General features: G+C 36.3%; 1 protein-coding gene across 6 annotated transcripts in view; it reads right to left on the bottom strand.

Annotated features, from left to right (window-relative positions):
- Positions 1 to 1,771: 1,771 nt before the first annotated feature.
- Positions 1,772 to 16,469, bottom strand: part of LOC105075715 (KRAB domain-containing protein 5) — a 102,792-nt gene continuing 88,094 nt past the window's right edge. For 2 of the 6 annotated variants that reach the window (XM_010963627.3, XM_045523597.2), the window contains one exon: positions 1,772 to 4,964. In XM_010963627.3, the coding sequence (XP_010961929.1) occupies positions 3,034 to 4,964 (1,931 nt within the window). In that variant the 3' untranslated portion in view covers positions 1,772 to 3,033. Of the gene's footprint in view, positions 4,965 to 6,742; positions 7,019 to 13,124; positions 16,458 to 16,469 lie in introns of those variants that run through there. The other 4 variants (XM_074371116.1, XM_010963630.3, XM_045523576.2 and 1 more) reach the window with 4 other exon arrangements.

The raw sequence follows: 16,469 nt of genomic DNA, 5'->3' as shown, positions 1-16,469 counted from the left end.
CATTTGGCTTCTCTAATGCCACACTGTCTTGGTTTCCTTCCATCTCTCTCGTCCTCTGTAGCACCTTTTGCTGACCTGTCCTTTTATCCATGAACTCTTAATGTTAGAACACAATGTGAATCAATCATTGCCATTCTTCTTTCCCTATTTACAGAGGCCTTTAATGGTCTTATCCTGCCTCCTTATTTTAAATAAGTATAGGCAATGACTACCAAGTTAATATAATCTCTACAACAGTACAAGCTGCAACATCCAAGCGCCTACTCAATGTTGTCATTTTGTGTCTAAAAGACATTTCAAACTCAACATGTTCAAATTTGAGCTCCTCCCAGTCTTCTCCCACAAACCTGATGGAACTGCAGATTTCCCCATCTCGGCTAATGGGAACACATCTTTCCAACTGCTTGAGACCAAAACCTTTGAGTTAATGTCACCCTGGACCTTTCCTTTCACAACTGACATCCAGCCCCTAAACAAATCTTGCCTGCTCTATCACATTTACCGTCTCTCTAAAATCCAACCACTTCTCCCCATTGTTACCACCCTGGTCTGAGCCACCCTCATCTCTCATCTGAATTAATGCCATAGCCTCCTACCCACTTCGTTTTTCTTTTAAAAAACAAAACCAACAACACAATAGAAGAATGTCAGATCATGTCCTCTGCTCAGAACTCTCCAATGGCTGCCAATTTCCCTCAGAATGAAATCCAAAATGCTTACAATAAAAGGTCTTACAAGATATGGCCCTGTTATCTCTGTGAGCTCTTCCATCGATCATCCCCTGGCACAGACCTCTACAATAGCTTCCCTGCTGTCCCTCACATACACTAGCACAGTCCCATTGTTGGGCTCTAGCTTTCTCCTGTCTGGTATGCTCTTCCCTTAGATAACCACTGACTTGCCCCCTCACACCTTCAAATCTTGACTCAACTCTTCCCTTCATGGTCTACCCTGATCATTCTATTTCATGTAGCGACATAAATTGTGATATTCCTCTCAACTCCTTTTGAATAACCTTTTCCCCCATACCATTTACATTCTAACATACTCTACAGTTTATTATTCCATCTCCTCCTGCTACAGTTGTTCATTGATACATCCCAAACACCTGCAATAGTGGCTGGAATAGTAAGTACTTAATAAATATGACTAATTTTAGAACAAGAGGTTTGGGTGGCGGAAGCATTTTAAGTTATCTTTGCTAGGAGACTCACTGCCTTTGCATGGATGGGGCAATTGTCTGTTTTTGCTCAGAAGGCTACTCTCAATCACTGTAAGTGGCTTCACTTAAGGGTAGAATCAGTTTCGTATTTAGAATGCCACAAGTTTCAAGACTATGAATTTAACATCAACCTGGATTGAGTGCCTGCAGGCAGAGATACCATTTCTTAACAAAGCAATATCACTTTCAATCTCTGCTAGCAGCCTCTGTAGGTTAACGCTACAGCAAATTCATCTTTCACAGAACATTACTGAAAGCAGCAAGAAACATCCAATACACACATTCTGAATCACTCCTATCACTTCTCAGCATTACAGCCTTAATTCGTACAAGATTTGCCTTGTAAAACGGTAGGGAGTTTGACCAAATGTCCTGTCTATAAAAACAAGAATCTTCAGTTTTATAGCCTGAAGTGAACAAATCCTCATTCTCCATCACTCTAAGTCAATGCCAGATTTGAAATTTCTTTTACCCATAGCACTCTACTTTCAGGTACAGAGTTTTATATCCTTAATAATATTTAGCATCAATAACAAAATGACAACAGCATCAACAAATAAGTTTAATTTTATATAAAGAAATACAGGAGGTGGGCAGACCAGAGTTGGTATGGCTGTTCCATAAAATCAGCGTTAAGTATAGACTTACTCTGTATTTCCACTCCATCACCCTTAATACTCAGATATCATTCTCAAAGTCCCCATAAAATTGCCAGAGTTGCAGATTAAATGTCCACAATGTAGGCAGGGAAACAAAAAAGTGCAGAGAGGAAAAAAAGGATTTCTTAAACGATCAGTGCATAAAAATACCAGCCACTTTCATCTTGCTGACCTGTAAGGGATGCTCAGAGAGTTCTTCAGCCAAGAATTCTGTTACTGAAGAAGGGAAAATGGATATTGGGTAGGAAAATAGCAGTCTCCGACACAGCTTCTCATCATTTTTCATTGCAAAATAGTCTATGTCAGTTTTTATTTTTTAGTTTAATTCAAAAGTTTAATTCATTCAAGTTTAAAAAAATTTCCTACTAGAAAGACTTATTTTGGCTATTCTTTTTTTCATTTCTAAGTAATATTCTTGAATTGCAGAGATGGTAGAAAATATGAGTTTTTGTTCTTTGTTACAGTTCACTTCATACCTCATCAGTAATCCATTGCTTAACTCTACAGCATTTTTTTTTAACACTATGAACTTCTTCTTACAGTATATGGGATGAGATGTGAATGAGTTTTCTCATACTCATGACAGCATACGGTGCACCCCACTCAAATAATTAGGGTTAAGTGTTAATGAAAGATTCAGTATTCATTATACTAATAAATGTCCTTCTCTCATGCAAATTCTCTAAAATAACATGAATAATCATGATAGCTATATTTATGATATGCTATGTTGAAGGCACTGTTCTAAGAATTTTACATGTAACAACTTACATAATACTTCCAAGAATCTTATAAGGAAGGTATTATGCTTAGGTCTACCCGACAATTAATTCACCTGAAGTAGAGGTTAACTATCACGATAAATGTCACAATTGAAAGGAACTAGAAGAGTCGAGATAATGTTGAAAAAGACAAGTGCTATGACTAAACGTATTTCTACATTTACATTAACACAATTAGTCGGTATTATAATTTGCTATAGTTTAATAGGTCTTTCTACTTGGATTTCATTATCATTATCTTCCCCCATACAAATTCACTGATGCTGAACTTTATGAAGTAAATGTGTTTCCATATTACACATTTTAAGAATTCTGATGAAAATGGATTAATGACCAAAGAAGGCTGTATTATTCAAAATAATTAGATCATTCATATATAAACTTGTGATCCATGACTGAAATCTATCCCACATTGCTTATATTCAAACGATTTCTCACTGATATGAATTCTTTGATGTTGAGTTAGTTGTGAACCACGAGTAAAGGCCTTCCCACATTCCTTACACTGATATGGTTTCTCACCAGTATGGACTCTCTGATGTCGAGATAGATGTGAGCTCTGAGTAAAGGCTTTTCTACACTCTTTGCATTCATAGGGTTTCTCACCAGTATGGATTCTCTGATGTAAAGTAAGTTGAGAACCGTGACTAAAGGCCTTCCCACATTCCTTGCATTCATAGGGTTTTTCTCCAGTGTGAATTCGCTGATGTTGAGTAAGCTGTGAACCACGAATAAAGGCCTTCCCGCATTCCTTACACTGATATGGTTTCTCACCTGTGTGAATTCTCTGATGCTGTATAAGTAGTAAGCCACGAGCAAAGGCCTTCCCACATTCATTACATATATAGGGTTTCTCACCAGTATGAAGTCTCTGATGTTGAGAAAGATGTGAACTCTGAGTAAAGGCCATTCTACATTCTTTACATTCATAGGGTTTCTCACCAGTATGAATTCTCTGGTGTTGAGTAAGCTGTGAGCCACGAATAAAAGACTTCCCACATTCCTTACATTCATAGGGTTTCTCACCAGTGTGAATTCTTTCATGTTGAGTAAGTTCTGAGCCACGACTAAAAGTTTTTCCACATTCTTTACATTCATAGGGTTTTTCGCCAGTATGAATCCTTTGATGTCGAGTAAGGAGGGACCCACGATTAAAGGCCTTTCCACATTCCTTACACTGATAGGGTTTCTCACCAGTATGAATTCTTTGATGTTGAGTAAGTTGTGAGCCATGACTAAAAGTCTTTCCACATTCCTTACATTCATAGGGCTTCTCATTGGTATGAATTCTCTGGTGTTGAGTAAGCTGTGAGCCACGGATAAAGGCCTTCCCACATTCTTCACATTTATAGGGTTTCTCACCAGTGTGAATCCTCTGATGTTGCATAAGTAATGAGCCACGAATAAAGGCCTTTCCACATTCCTTACATTCATATGGCTTCTCCCCATTATGAATTTTCTGATGCTGAGAAAGCTGTGAGCCACAAATAAAAGCTTTGCCACATTCCTTACATTCATAGGGTTTTTCACCGGTATGAATTCTCTTATGAAGAATAAGTTGTGACAGCTGTGTAAAGACCTTTCTACATTCTTTACATTCATAGAGTTTCTCACCAGTATGAAGCCTCTGGTGGAGAGTAAGTTGTGAGTTCTGAGTAAAGGCCTTCCCACATTCTTTGCATTCAAAAGGTTTCTCCCCAGTATGGACTTTTTGATGTCGAGTGAGTTGTGAGCTACGAATAAATGCTTTCCCACATTCTTCACATTTATACGGTTTTTCACCAGTATGAATCCTATGATGTAAAATAAGTTGTGAGCTCTGAGTAAAGGCCTTCCCACATTCCTTGCATGCATAGGGTTTCTCACCAGTATGAAGTCTCTGATGAAGACTGAGTTGTGAATCACGACTAAAAGCCTTCCCACACTGCTTACATTCATAGGGTTTTTCACCAGTATGAATACTCTGATGCTGAGTTAGGTGAGAGGCTCGTCTAAAGGCCTTCCCACATTCCTTACATTTATAAGGTTTCTCAGTAGAATGACACCTGGGATGTTGAGATAAATAAGTATGCTGGTTGAAAATAGACATTTGTTCATATATGATCATCCCTTGTCTGAAATATTCCTCCGGATTTTCTTGTTGCTTTTCCAACGTGCTGTTGACGTCCAAATAGTCTCTGGAACTGGGCTCCTCAAGATCACAGTTTTCAAGCCTGGCACTCATTTCCCATCGGGACAATTCTGTTTCATAAGTGTCTTCTTTTGGAGACAAGTCCTTGTTTGCACTCCTTGAAGGCAAGTCTGAAAGATAAGAGAACATTAAAAATTGCTACTGTCATTTCAAAAGAACTTCTACAGTAGAAAAAACTATATATGAAAAAATATATATGGAAATAATACCCACAGGAAATAACTGCCTTACATCAGTGTTTTTGGAACATTGTGTGCTATGATGTGGAGAAATACCTACGTACCCTTCACATCACAAACACAGTTTCATAAAATAATACCTATTCTGTTTTCCAGTCTGTTCTACACTATTCTAGTTGTCTTTCTTTCTCCCCCTTCTCTCACACACACAGAGTCAAACCCACTAAACTCTTTTCATACTGCAGTAATGTATTGCTATCCAGAGTTTGAAAAAATATTAGCTTAGAGTGATTTCATGTATTTATATGTAAAAAGAGCACATGAAAGATCAGAGAATAATGAAAGCTCTACTGAGAAAACAAGGGAAGAGATGAGGAAAACTTTTTAAGTCACTGGTTCTCAAACTTTGGTGGGGATCAAAACTACCTGGGGACCCAGATAAAGTTGAAGATGCCCGATACTACACTAGACTAACTGAATCTGAATCTAGTGATTCAGAAATCTCTAGTTTTAATACTTTCCACCAACTGATTCTGATTCAGATTTAGATCATGATTTGCTATCTCTGTCCAAAACTTTTAAACAGCTTCCAAATTAAACTTCTAGAATAAAATCCAAATGCTTTCCATGACTTTGAGAAAGCCCTCCATGGTCCCTACTTACGTATCTGATCTCCCCATGAGCCTCCTCAGCTTTGCTCACTAGTTGCCAAACACATGAGATTCCTTTTAGCTCTAAAAATCACATAGCCAATTTCCGTTTGAAACTATCTAGATTCTGTTTCATGTCTCTGAACTGTTCTGAATGAGACACTCCATATAAACCAACGCTCATCCTAAGGTCTCAATTTAAATACCAGTTCCTGAATTTTAAACATCCACTTCTGGTAACAGAAGACTAGGTAACTTAAATCAACCTTTCTGATGACGAAAGCAATTACACAAACTGGACAAAATATAAAAGGCACCTAACTGAAGGCAGTGGAGAATTCATATTGGAATAAAGAATTGGTGAGCTAAAAGTTGAAAAATACGAAAACTCAGAGAAGTAAGTCGAAATATTTCAGGTTACTTTTCCATTTGGGGAGGTCTTACAATCCTAGAAAAGGCAACTAACATGTGGAGAAACTAAAAAGTGTTTTGGACCATTTCATAGGGCTTAGGTGGCAATAACTGGAGAACAGGATGCACCATAAATTCTCCATTCTTTGGGTTGGGAGCCCTGAGGGCTGCAATGAGAAATAAGGGAGAAACAGTACACTAGTCTGGCAGGACCTGAACCCTGAATCCCCTTAAACCCAGAAATCTGGACTAAGGCAACTCAACATTGCCTGCCATAAGTAAACCTAGATCTTCACTGAAGATTTGTAACATCACTCAAGGCTTCAAATTACTTTTCTAATTTTTCTTTACAGTGTCTAGCACTCAATAAAAAATTAACCAGGTGAATGAAGATTCAAGAGAACAACCTGAAAAACAGGAGAAAAAAGACAAAAGAAACAGAACGACAAGGGGTCTAGTCAGGTATCCACCACCACAGTAATGATAAAAAACAGTTCTATCATTCCTAAAAACTCTTGTGCTGGCCCTTTGCAGTAGACCTCTCTTCACCCTAGGTGTAGATGCTTGGAATCCATTGATCTGTGGCTTCCCCACCACCTCCTTACAGATGGAAATAAAAAATAAAAGTGAAAAAGTGATCATATATACCTCTCCAATTGCCAGGCCTCTTGCACACCGCTTCGTAGGTACTAACCGTGGCCATCTTCTTTAGTTCTCCCTATCCTTTCCAACTACGGTATCAAGTTGCTTTTGTTTACTTGTTTTTACTTCACAGTTTCTGTTTTGTTTCTTTATGCCCTCTCATGTCTTTTCTTATTTACTCTTCTATCCAAGGCCAATTCTATTGGTTCATCCCAGAAGAATATCTTTATCATTTCTCAGGAACTGATACAGGTCAAAGACATAATGAAAGGCTTCTGTAATCTTACATAATGTTGGGGACATTGGAGAGAAAAAAAAGCAATTATTCAATATAAGGGAAAGAGTCTGGAGTGATAAAATTCTGGGTATTCTATTTTAAAAAAATAGGTTTTATGGAACTAAAGATCAAGAGAAAAAACACAAAGAATTCTCATACACTACATAATGGAATGGAAACAGCACAACAATGATGAAAAAGAGTTTGGTTGTTTCTTATAAAGGTAAACATACACTTAGCATATGATCCAGCAGTCATAATTGTAGCTATTTACACTTATATGCAGACAAATACCTGTACACCAAAAATTATAGCAGCTTTATTCATAATTGCCAAACAAATTAGAAACCCACAAAAGGTGGGTCCCTCAAAAGATGAATGAATCAACAAATTTTGGTATTCCCTTACAATGGAACAATACTCACAAATAAATAGAAACAAACTACTGATTTATGCAATGATATATATAAATCTGCCATATATTTTACTAAGTATAAAAAGCCAGACCCCAAAGGCTACAAATGTTGATTCCATTTGTATAATATTATGGAAAAGGCAAAACTGTAAGAACTGAAAACTGGTTTTCATAGGCTGGAGAGGTGGAAGGAGTTGACAATAAAGGGTCAGCATGAGGGAATTTGAGGGTGTAACAGAACTTGTACATTATGACTGTAACAGTGGATATACTTGATATATAATGGTATATCAGATTTCCTGAAGAACACCAAAATGTTGGATAAAACATGACAATCCATCTTCTAAAAGTATGCCAAGCTTAAAAGAAAGTAAAGAAGATCCACAGGGACCACAATGAAGTAAGAAGCAGAAACTAGATAGGTAAACATGCTTTGAAGCCACAGCTACCCTCAGGACATTTGCTATCCTTAACTGCCTGAAATTGCATCTTAATGCGCCAAAAAAAAAAAAAAAAAAAAGTCCAAAAGACAAGGCCTTGGACCAACAGTAGGTCAGGAATTAGAAATAAATCTCTTCATAAAATTAGGGCCATCTAAAGCCTACAGTTCAGAGTGAGGAAAAGAATCCTCTGAATTCAAAGGAAAATGACAAGGTAATCTTAGTCTTAGCAATTTTAAGAAATCTGACCTTTACTCTGAGATGAGGAGCCATTGGAAGGTTGTGAGAAGCATATAACACAATCTGACTTTGTTAAAAATGATCATTCTAGTTGTTTTGCTTAAATTTAAAAAATAACAACAGATAGTGGGAAAATACAGAAGCTAGCTGAACAGAAGGTAGGAGGTTACAGCAATAACTCACATGGCTCTGACCAGATGAGTGTGGAGGAAGGGGTGGAGAAAGTGAGATGTCACTGGATTCAGGATATATTTTGAAGGTAAAATGAAAAGGATCTGATGATGGACTGGACATGAAATATGAATGGGAGCTGCCCAAGAAAACTCTTTAAGTGTTTTGCCTGAACATCCAGAACAATAAAAGTGCCATTTACTGATAACTTCTCATTGTAATAGGAGCAAGTATGGGAGAGAGTATCAGGAGTCTGGTTTTCAACTATTTGGTTCTGAACTTTATATGGTAAAGAAGATGTTGAGTGGGTAGGCATATATGGGATTCTGGGGAGATATACGGTTAGATTTATAAATTTGGGAGTTATCAACACATAGATGACATTTAAAGCTATGGGGTTTGATGAAATCATCCAGGGAGTCTTTGGATACAGAAGAGATGGGAAAGAGAAGGGAAGAAAAGATAAGGGAAGTTTGAGGATTGAGCCCTGAAGCACTTCAACACTTAGAGGTCGGGTAGATGAGAAGGAACCAGCAAAAGAGACTAAGAAGGAGTAGCCAATGAGGAAGGAGAAAAACTAGGAGCGCGTGGAATCCCAGAAGCCAAGTGAAGAAAGTGTTTTAAGGATGAATAATCAATTGTATCTCATGCTGAAAGAGAGGGAAATGGTGACTTCTCATTCAAGAAAGGCTTCAGCGATATGGAGGATACTAGTTATCTTCACAAGACAGTTCTGGTGGAATAACAGGGCTACATTCTGATTGAAGCACATTTAAGACAGCATGGGAGAAGAGCTGGAGGTAGGGAGTACTGAAAATTCCTTCAAAAAGCTTTGTTGTAAAAAGTAGTAGAAAAATGGGACTGTAGCAAGAGAAAAACAGGCATCTAGAAATTTGTTTCTGTTTTGTTTTTCCTTTTAAGATGGGAGAAATCACATGTTTGTGTGCTGATGGAGATTATAACAGATATGGACCAGCTGATGTTGTAGGAGACTAGGAGAGCAATCGCTCCAACAATTTCCCTAAATAGACGAGAAGGAATAGCATTTAGTACTCAAGTGGAGGTACTGGCCTTAGAAAAAGGCACAGAAAGTTCATCAATGATAACAGGAAAAAAGGCAGAATCAGTACAGATGCAGGGAGTTTGCCTAATGAGGCTGAAGCTTGCAGAAGTTAAATGAGTTTCCTCAGTGAAGTCAGCTCAAGGCAATCATCTTAGAGTCAGGCAAGAGGAATCAGAACAGTCATGACCATTAATTATATAACTAACAACTTAGCTCTGAAGTAAACAAACAGCAATTGATAACCATGCAAAGAGACTGATAAATCCACAGTCATAGAAGAGGACTGTAATATTGTGATATAATAAGAAATAGATATTTGGTCTTTGTCCTTGATTTCTGGCACAGAGCTCCTAAAACTCTTGGAATTTCCTGAGTGATAAGGGTAAAAGAAAAGGATAAGTCTTTAGTTATTCATAACATGTCTCTTTTAACCACACAGGAGTTTCTGTAAATGAAGTGACTTTTGGAAAGCCATCAAGGATGGGAACCAACCACCTGACTAGAACATTGGAAATTTCAGCACCACCCCCTACCACCTCTGAAAAAAGGGAGAGAGGCTGGAGGCTGAATTACTAATGGCCAATGAGTTAATCAATCATGCCTATGTAATGAAGCCTCCGTGAAAAACCGTCACAGAAGGGGTTCAGAGAGCTTCTGGGTAGGTCAGTATATTTAAGTGCTGAAAGGGTGGTGCACCTGGAGAAGGCATGGAAGTTCTGCAACTCCTCTCCATACCTTCCTATAGTGTAAGCCTTACAGTTGGCTTTGTATTTCCTATTTTGTAATGCAAGTGTGTGACGTAAGCTTTGATTGCCAAGGCACTGACTTAAAGGTGCATTCACTGCAACAATGGCTAGATCCAAAAAACACATTGCCAGCCACATGACTAGATAAAAAGCCAGGCTGAGCCAGGCTGCCGCCCTACACTTAGGCTACTTTGTTTTAGAGATCTTGATTGATTTCAAAAACTGACCATTTGGGGTCATACTGCCCAAGGCAATCTATAGATTTAATGCAATCCCTATGAAATTACCCAGGACATAGTTCACAGAACTAAAACAAATCACAATAAAATTTATATGGAATCACAAAAGACCTAGAATTGCCAAAGCATTACTGAAGAAAAAAGAAAGAGGCTGGAGGAATAACTCGCCCAGACTTCACACAATACTATAGAGCTACAGTACTCAAAACAGCATGGGATTGGTACAAAAACAGACATATGGACCAATGGAACAGAATAGAGAGCCCAGAAATGAACCCACAAACTTCTGGTCAACTGATCTTCGACATAGGAGGCAAGAATACACAATGGAATAAAGACAGTCTCTTCAGCAAATGGTGTTGGGAAAACTGGACAGCAGCATGTAAATCAATGAAGCTAGAACACTCCCTTACACCATACACTAAAATAAACTCAAAATGGATCAAAGACTTGAACATAAGACAAGATACAATAAACCTCCTAGAAGAAAAGACAGGCAAACCATTATCTGACATACATCTCAAAACTGTTCTCCTAGGGCAGTCTACCCAAACAATAGAAATAAAAGCAAGAATAAACCAATGGGACCTAATGAAACTTACAAGCTTCTGCACAGCAAAGGAAACCATAAGTAAAACAAAACGACAACCTACGGAGTGGGAGAAAATTTTTGCAAATGAAACTGACAAAGGCTTGATCTCCAGAATATATAAGCAGCTCCTATGACTTAATAAGAAAAAAACAAACAACCCCATCCAAAAATGGGCAGAAGACCTAAACAAGCAATTCTCCAAGGAAGAAATACAAATGATCAATAGGCACAGGAAAAAAATGCTCATTATCACCAATTATCAGAGAAATGCAAATCAAAACTACAATGAGGTATCACCTCACACCAGTCAGAATGGCCATCATTCAAAAGTCCACAAATGACAAATGCTGGAGAGGCTGTGGAGAAAAGGGAACCCTCCTTCACTGCTGGTGGGAATACAGTCTGGTGCAGCCACAGTGGAAAACAGTATGGAGATTCCTTAAAAGACTAGGAATAGACTTACCATATGACCCAGTCATCCCGCTCCTACTTCAAAAAGACACCTGCACCCCAATGTTCACAGCAGCACTATTTACAATAGCCAAGACATGGAAGCAGCCTAAATGTCCAGCAACAGATGACTGGATAAAGAAGAGGTGGTATATTTATACATTTTGGAATACTATTCAGCCATAACAGCTGACAGCATAACACCATTTGCAGCAACATGGATGTCCCTCGAGAATGTCATTCTAAGTGAAGTAAGCCAGAAAGAGAAAGAAAAATACCATATGAGATCGCTCATATGTGGAATCTGAAAAAACAAACAAACAAAAAAAACAAAGAACATAAATACAAAACAGAATAGACCCACAGAAATAGAATACAAACTTGTGGTTGCCAAGGGATGGGTGGTGGGAAGGGATAGACTAGGAGTTCAAAATTTTTAGATACTGACAGGCATACACAGAATAGATAAACAAGATTATACGGTATAGCACAGGGAAATATATACAAGATCTTGTCGTAACTCACAGCGAAAAAAAAGTGACAATGAATATATGTATGTTCATGTATAACTGAAAAATTGTGCTCTACACTGGAATTTGACACAACATTGTAAAATGACTGTAACTCAATAAAAAAATGTTAAAAAAAATTTGGACAACTTGTTTTTTACTCCCAAAATATTTAAACTCTCCAGTAATCACAGATATATATTATTCCATTTTAAAAAATGGTACAAATAGAAAAGGAAGCAATCATACATGATATGATACATGGAGAGCAAAATTATCTACCTAGAAATCCAACATTAACCATTGAAAACAGATATTTCTATAGGTTTTCAACATTTTGCTATACCTATATATGTGTATATTATGAGTTTTGTCATAGAACAAAATAGTCCTATTTAAAATCAACAAAATTTATAACGTATTGAGAAAATTCCTTAACAAGAAATAGGCAAGACTTTTAAAAAATGAAACTTTACAAAAGGACATAAAAAGAAAAGTGTCTATAGCACTTTCAAAGATAGAAGGATTTGATATTGCAAATACGTGAATGGTATATCAGATTTCCCCAAAACACCATGAAATGCTAGATAATATGTGACAAACAAGTATGCCATGTTTAAAAGAAAGTAAACGAGATCCAAAGGAGGCAAAATGAAGTGATAACTAGAAACTAGAGGCCAACGTGCTCTGAAGTCATAGCTACCCTCAGGACATTTGTTGACTTCAATTGACTAAAAGTTTGTATCTTAATGGTATGAAAAGACCCATAAGACAGAAAGCATTGGGTCTACTAAAGGTCAAGGACGAGTACTGAACCTCTTCACAAAATCAGAACTGTCTAAGGCCTACAGTGCAGAAAAAGGAAAAAAAAAAATCCATCTGACCTCAAAGGAACATGACAAGGGCAATTTCTGTCTTGCCCAAGACTCTCAATGAAAAGGAGAAAAAGTGCTGTGGATAAATCATCATTTTATAAGAGCTTCCATGCTTGCAAGAAACTGCAGAATTAGACTGGTTCCTCAGGAACTGGAATTGTTGAATGATACATGAAATACAAATGCTTGAAATACATGAAAAAATAAAATATAAAGTCAAAACCATGAGGAAGAGAATACATAGAAGAAAAGTAAGATCTAGGGAAGAGGAAAAATACCAAAGTTCTAGAAATAAAACAATATAATCAATTATATTAAAATCTTAAGAAAAAAATCTTAAAACAGCCAGAAAGAAAGTACAGATTACTTACAAAAGGAACAACAATGAGACAGATGGCAGACTTCTCAAGAGCAACAATAGAAGCCAGAAGCCAGTGGAATAATATCTTCAGAGTGCTGAGAAAAAAATAATTGTCAGTATAGAATTCTACACCCAGTTAAATCATCAGGCAAGAATTAATGTGAAACAAGGTTATTTTGCAACAATAACAACAACAAACCAGAGAGCATTTAGTAACAAAAGGCCATGCCTAATGAATTTTATGATAAATAAAATGATCCCCATAGGAAGGTATGATGGAAGAGGAATAGTGTGCAAATAAAAGGATAATTATGTGAATAAATCCATAAGAAAACATTGTCACTATAAAACAAAAATAATGTCCATCTGGGGGGTTAAAAGAAAACAGAACTAAAATACCAGCCAACAATAACAGACAGGGAAGATTAATCAAACATAAAGCATTCTAAGATCCCGGGTCAGGGGAGATATTAACTATAGCCTTTCTTAAGTATGTATTTGATAAGTGACAAAAACAACAATGATAATGATTAAATGACCAAAACAGGCAGAAATACTCCCAAAATATTTAAACTCACCAGGTATATGTTATTCCATTTTTAAATCTACAAATTAACAGATATTTTTAAGTGATGATATCTAGTGTTGGTAAAGTGTAGAAAAAGTCATACACTGCTGGTACACTCCTGATAAGAATTTTGTGAAAATAAAATATGTATTTGACATAGAGATGTCAATATCAATATCAGTGTATCAATATCACATCTCCCTACAGAATCTCAACTCACTACCACAACAGCCACCAATTTGTTTCAAGGTAGACACAATCCTTTATATCTGTATTTTTCCAAGTTGTTGGCCTTGAAACCCTAGGGTTGAGAGTGGGACATAAAGTTTATTGCAAACCTCTGCAAAGCAGTATGCAAACCAAATATTGTATGTGGATTGAGTAACTATGTTTTATTATTAATTAAAACATTTAATATCTAGTAAAATATTTAATTTCCATTAAAAACGTGTATTTTTCAAACATCATTACAATGAACAAAAACTACAAAACTGCATTTGCATTAAAAGGAGTGAAGTGCATGTGCTAAAAAATTGAAGAAAACCATTAAAAGCTATAAATAGTGTATGTCTTCTGAAACAAACAAGGGAGAGAATGGAGTTAAAAAAACAAAACACACAAAACCATATCCATCTTCATCAAGGAAAGAGATTTAAAAAGGAAGCACAGAAGAAGATCAAAAAGCATACAATAGGGGAGAAATAAATCCAAGCATATCAGTAATAACAATTAAATTTAAAAAATAAATTTTCAGATAATTATCATATTGCAGTGGTTACCAAACATGTCTGAACATTTGAACAACCTAAGGAACTTCACAAAATAATGTTATTTGTGCCCCGTGCCCAGAGATTGTGATTTAATTGGTCTGGGGTGTGACTTGGGATCTGAAATTTTTAAAAGGACCCCTGCTATTTTCCAAAGTGCATACAAGTTTGGAAATAATTTCTATGTATCTCTCCAAAGTGGTTATGCCAATTGATACTGACATCAGTAAGGTACAGAACACTTAAAAAACAGATCTAATCACATATAATCATACTTACAGTCATTCATTTAAAAAGTATGTACAATTTGATAGACTTACCATATGACCCAGTAATCCGCTCCTGGGCATATATCCAGAAGGAACCCTACTTCAAAAAGACACCTGCACCCCAATGTTCACAGCAGCACTATTTACAATAGCCAAGACATGGAAGCAGCCTAAATGTCCAGCAACAGATGACTGGATAAAGAAGAGGTGGTATATTTATACAATGGAATACTACCAGCCATAAAAAATGACAACATAATGCCATTTGCAGCAACATGGATGTCCCTGGAGAATGTCATTCTAAGTGAAGTAAGCCAGAAAGAGAAAGAAAACTACCATATGAGATCGCTCATATGTGGAATCTTTAAAAAAAAAAAAAAACACCAAAGAACATAAATACAAAACAGAAACACTCATAGACATAGAATACAAACTTGTGGTTGCCAAGGGGAAGGGTGGTGGGAAGGGATAGACTGGGAGTTCAAAATTTGTAGATACTGACAGGTATATGTAGAATAGATAAGATTATACTGTATAGCACAGGGAAATATATACAAGATCTTGTGGTAGTTCACAGTGAAAAAAAAAAGTGACAATGAATATATGTATGTTCATGTATAACTGAAAAATTGTGCTCTACACTGGAATTCGACACAACGTTGTAAAATGACTATAACTCCATAAAAAAAAGTTTAAGAAAAAAGTACGTACAATTCAACAGTATTTAGTATATTCACAGAATTGTCACCACAATCAGTCACCAGAATCTAATTTTATAATACTTTTATCATCTCAAAAAGAAACCCCATACCTATCAGCAGTCATTTGCAATTTCCCCATTTTCACTTTCCAATCCACCCCTACCCCAGTGCTGGGTAACCACTAATCTATTTCCTGTATCTACAGATTTATCTATTTGTGGACCTTTCATAAAAAGGGAATCATATACTATGTAATCTTTGTGTCCAGCTTCTTTCATTTAGCATGTTTTCCAGATTCATCCATATTGCAGGATGTTATCAGAACTTCATTCTTTTTTATTGCTGACTAATATTCCAGTGTAAGGCTATATCAATTTTATTCAATTATTCATCAGTTGATAGACACGTGAGTTATTTCCACTTTTTTGCTATTGTGAGTAATGAAGTATACAGCACTTCTGCCTCCAAAAGTTGTGAACACTTGGTACTGTCAAACTTCTTAATTTTTGCCAGTCTAGGGTGTGTGAAATAATTATTTCACTGTGGTTTTAATTTGCGTTTCCTGATTGCTAATGAGGTTGAACTTTTTTTGTTTATTGGCTATCTGAATTTCCTCTTCCTTAAACTGCCTATAAATGTCTTTTACTTAATTTTTCAGAAAGTTTATCTTTTTTCTTATCCATCCATAGAAGCTTTTTATATTCTAGATTAATTTAATTATTGTCATTATGAATTGCAAATATCTTCACCAATTCATGGCTTGTCTTTTACTTTCTGTATAATGTCTTTTTATAAAAAGAATAATTTTCATGCAAATTTATCAATCTTTGAATGATTATTTTTAAAAAGAGCTAAACAGAACCTTTAGAAATGTTCAATTAAGTTCTCTTTCAAATCTATTCCTTTATGAAAATATTTTATTGCTTGTCATTTTTGTGATTTGGTTTACTTCTTTAAATATTTCACCAATAGTTTATATTTACATCTAAAAATTCCAATATGTGAAATCTTTTGCCATATAATCTGTTGTTTTCCTAGATTGTCTTTCAC

Source organism: Camelus bactrianus, chromosome 9 (genome assembly GCF_048773025.1).
Source record: "Camelus bactrianus isolate YW-2024 breed Bactrian camel chromosome 9, ASM4877302v1, whole genome shotgun sequence".
Classification (NCBI taxonomy): Eukaryota; Metazoa; Chordata; class Mammalia; order Artiodactyla; family Camelidae; genus Camelus; species Camelus bactrianus.
Note: the sequence above shows the minus strand (reverse complement) of the source record. Positions and strands in the feature narration are given on the sequence as shown.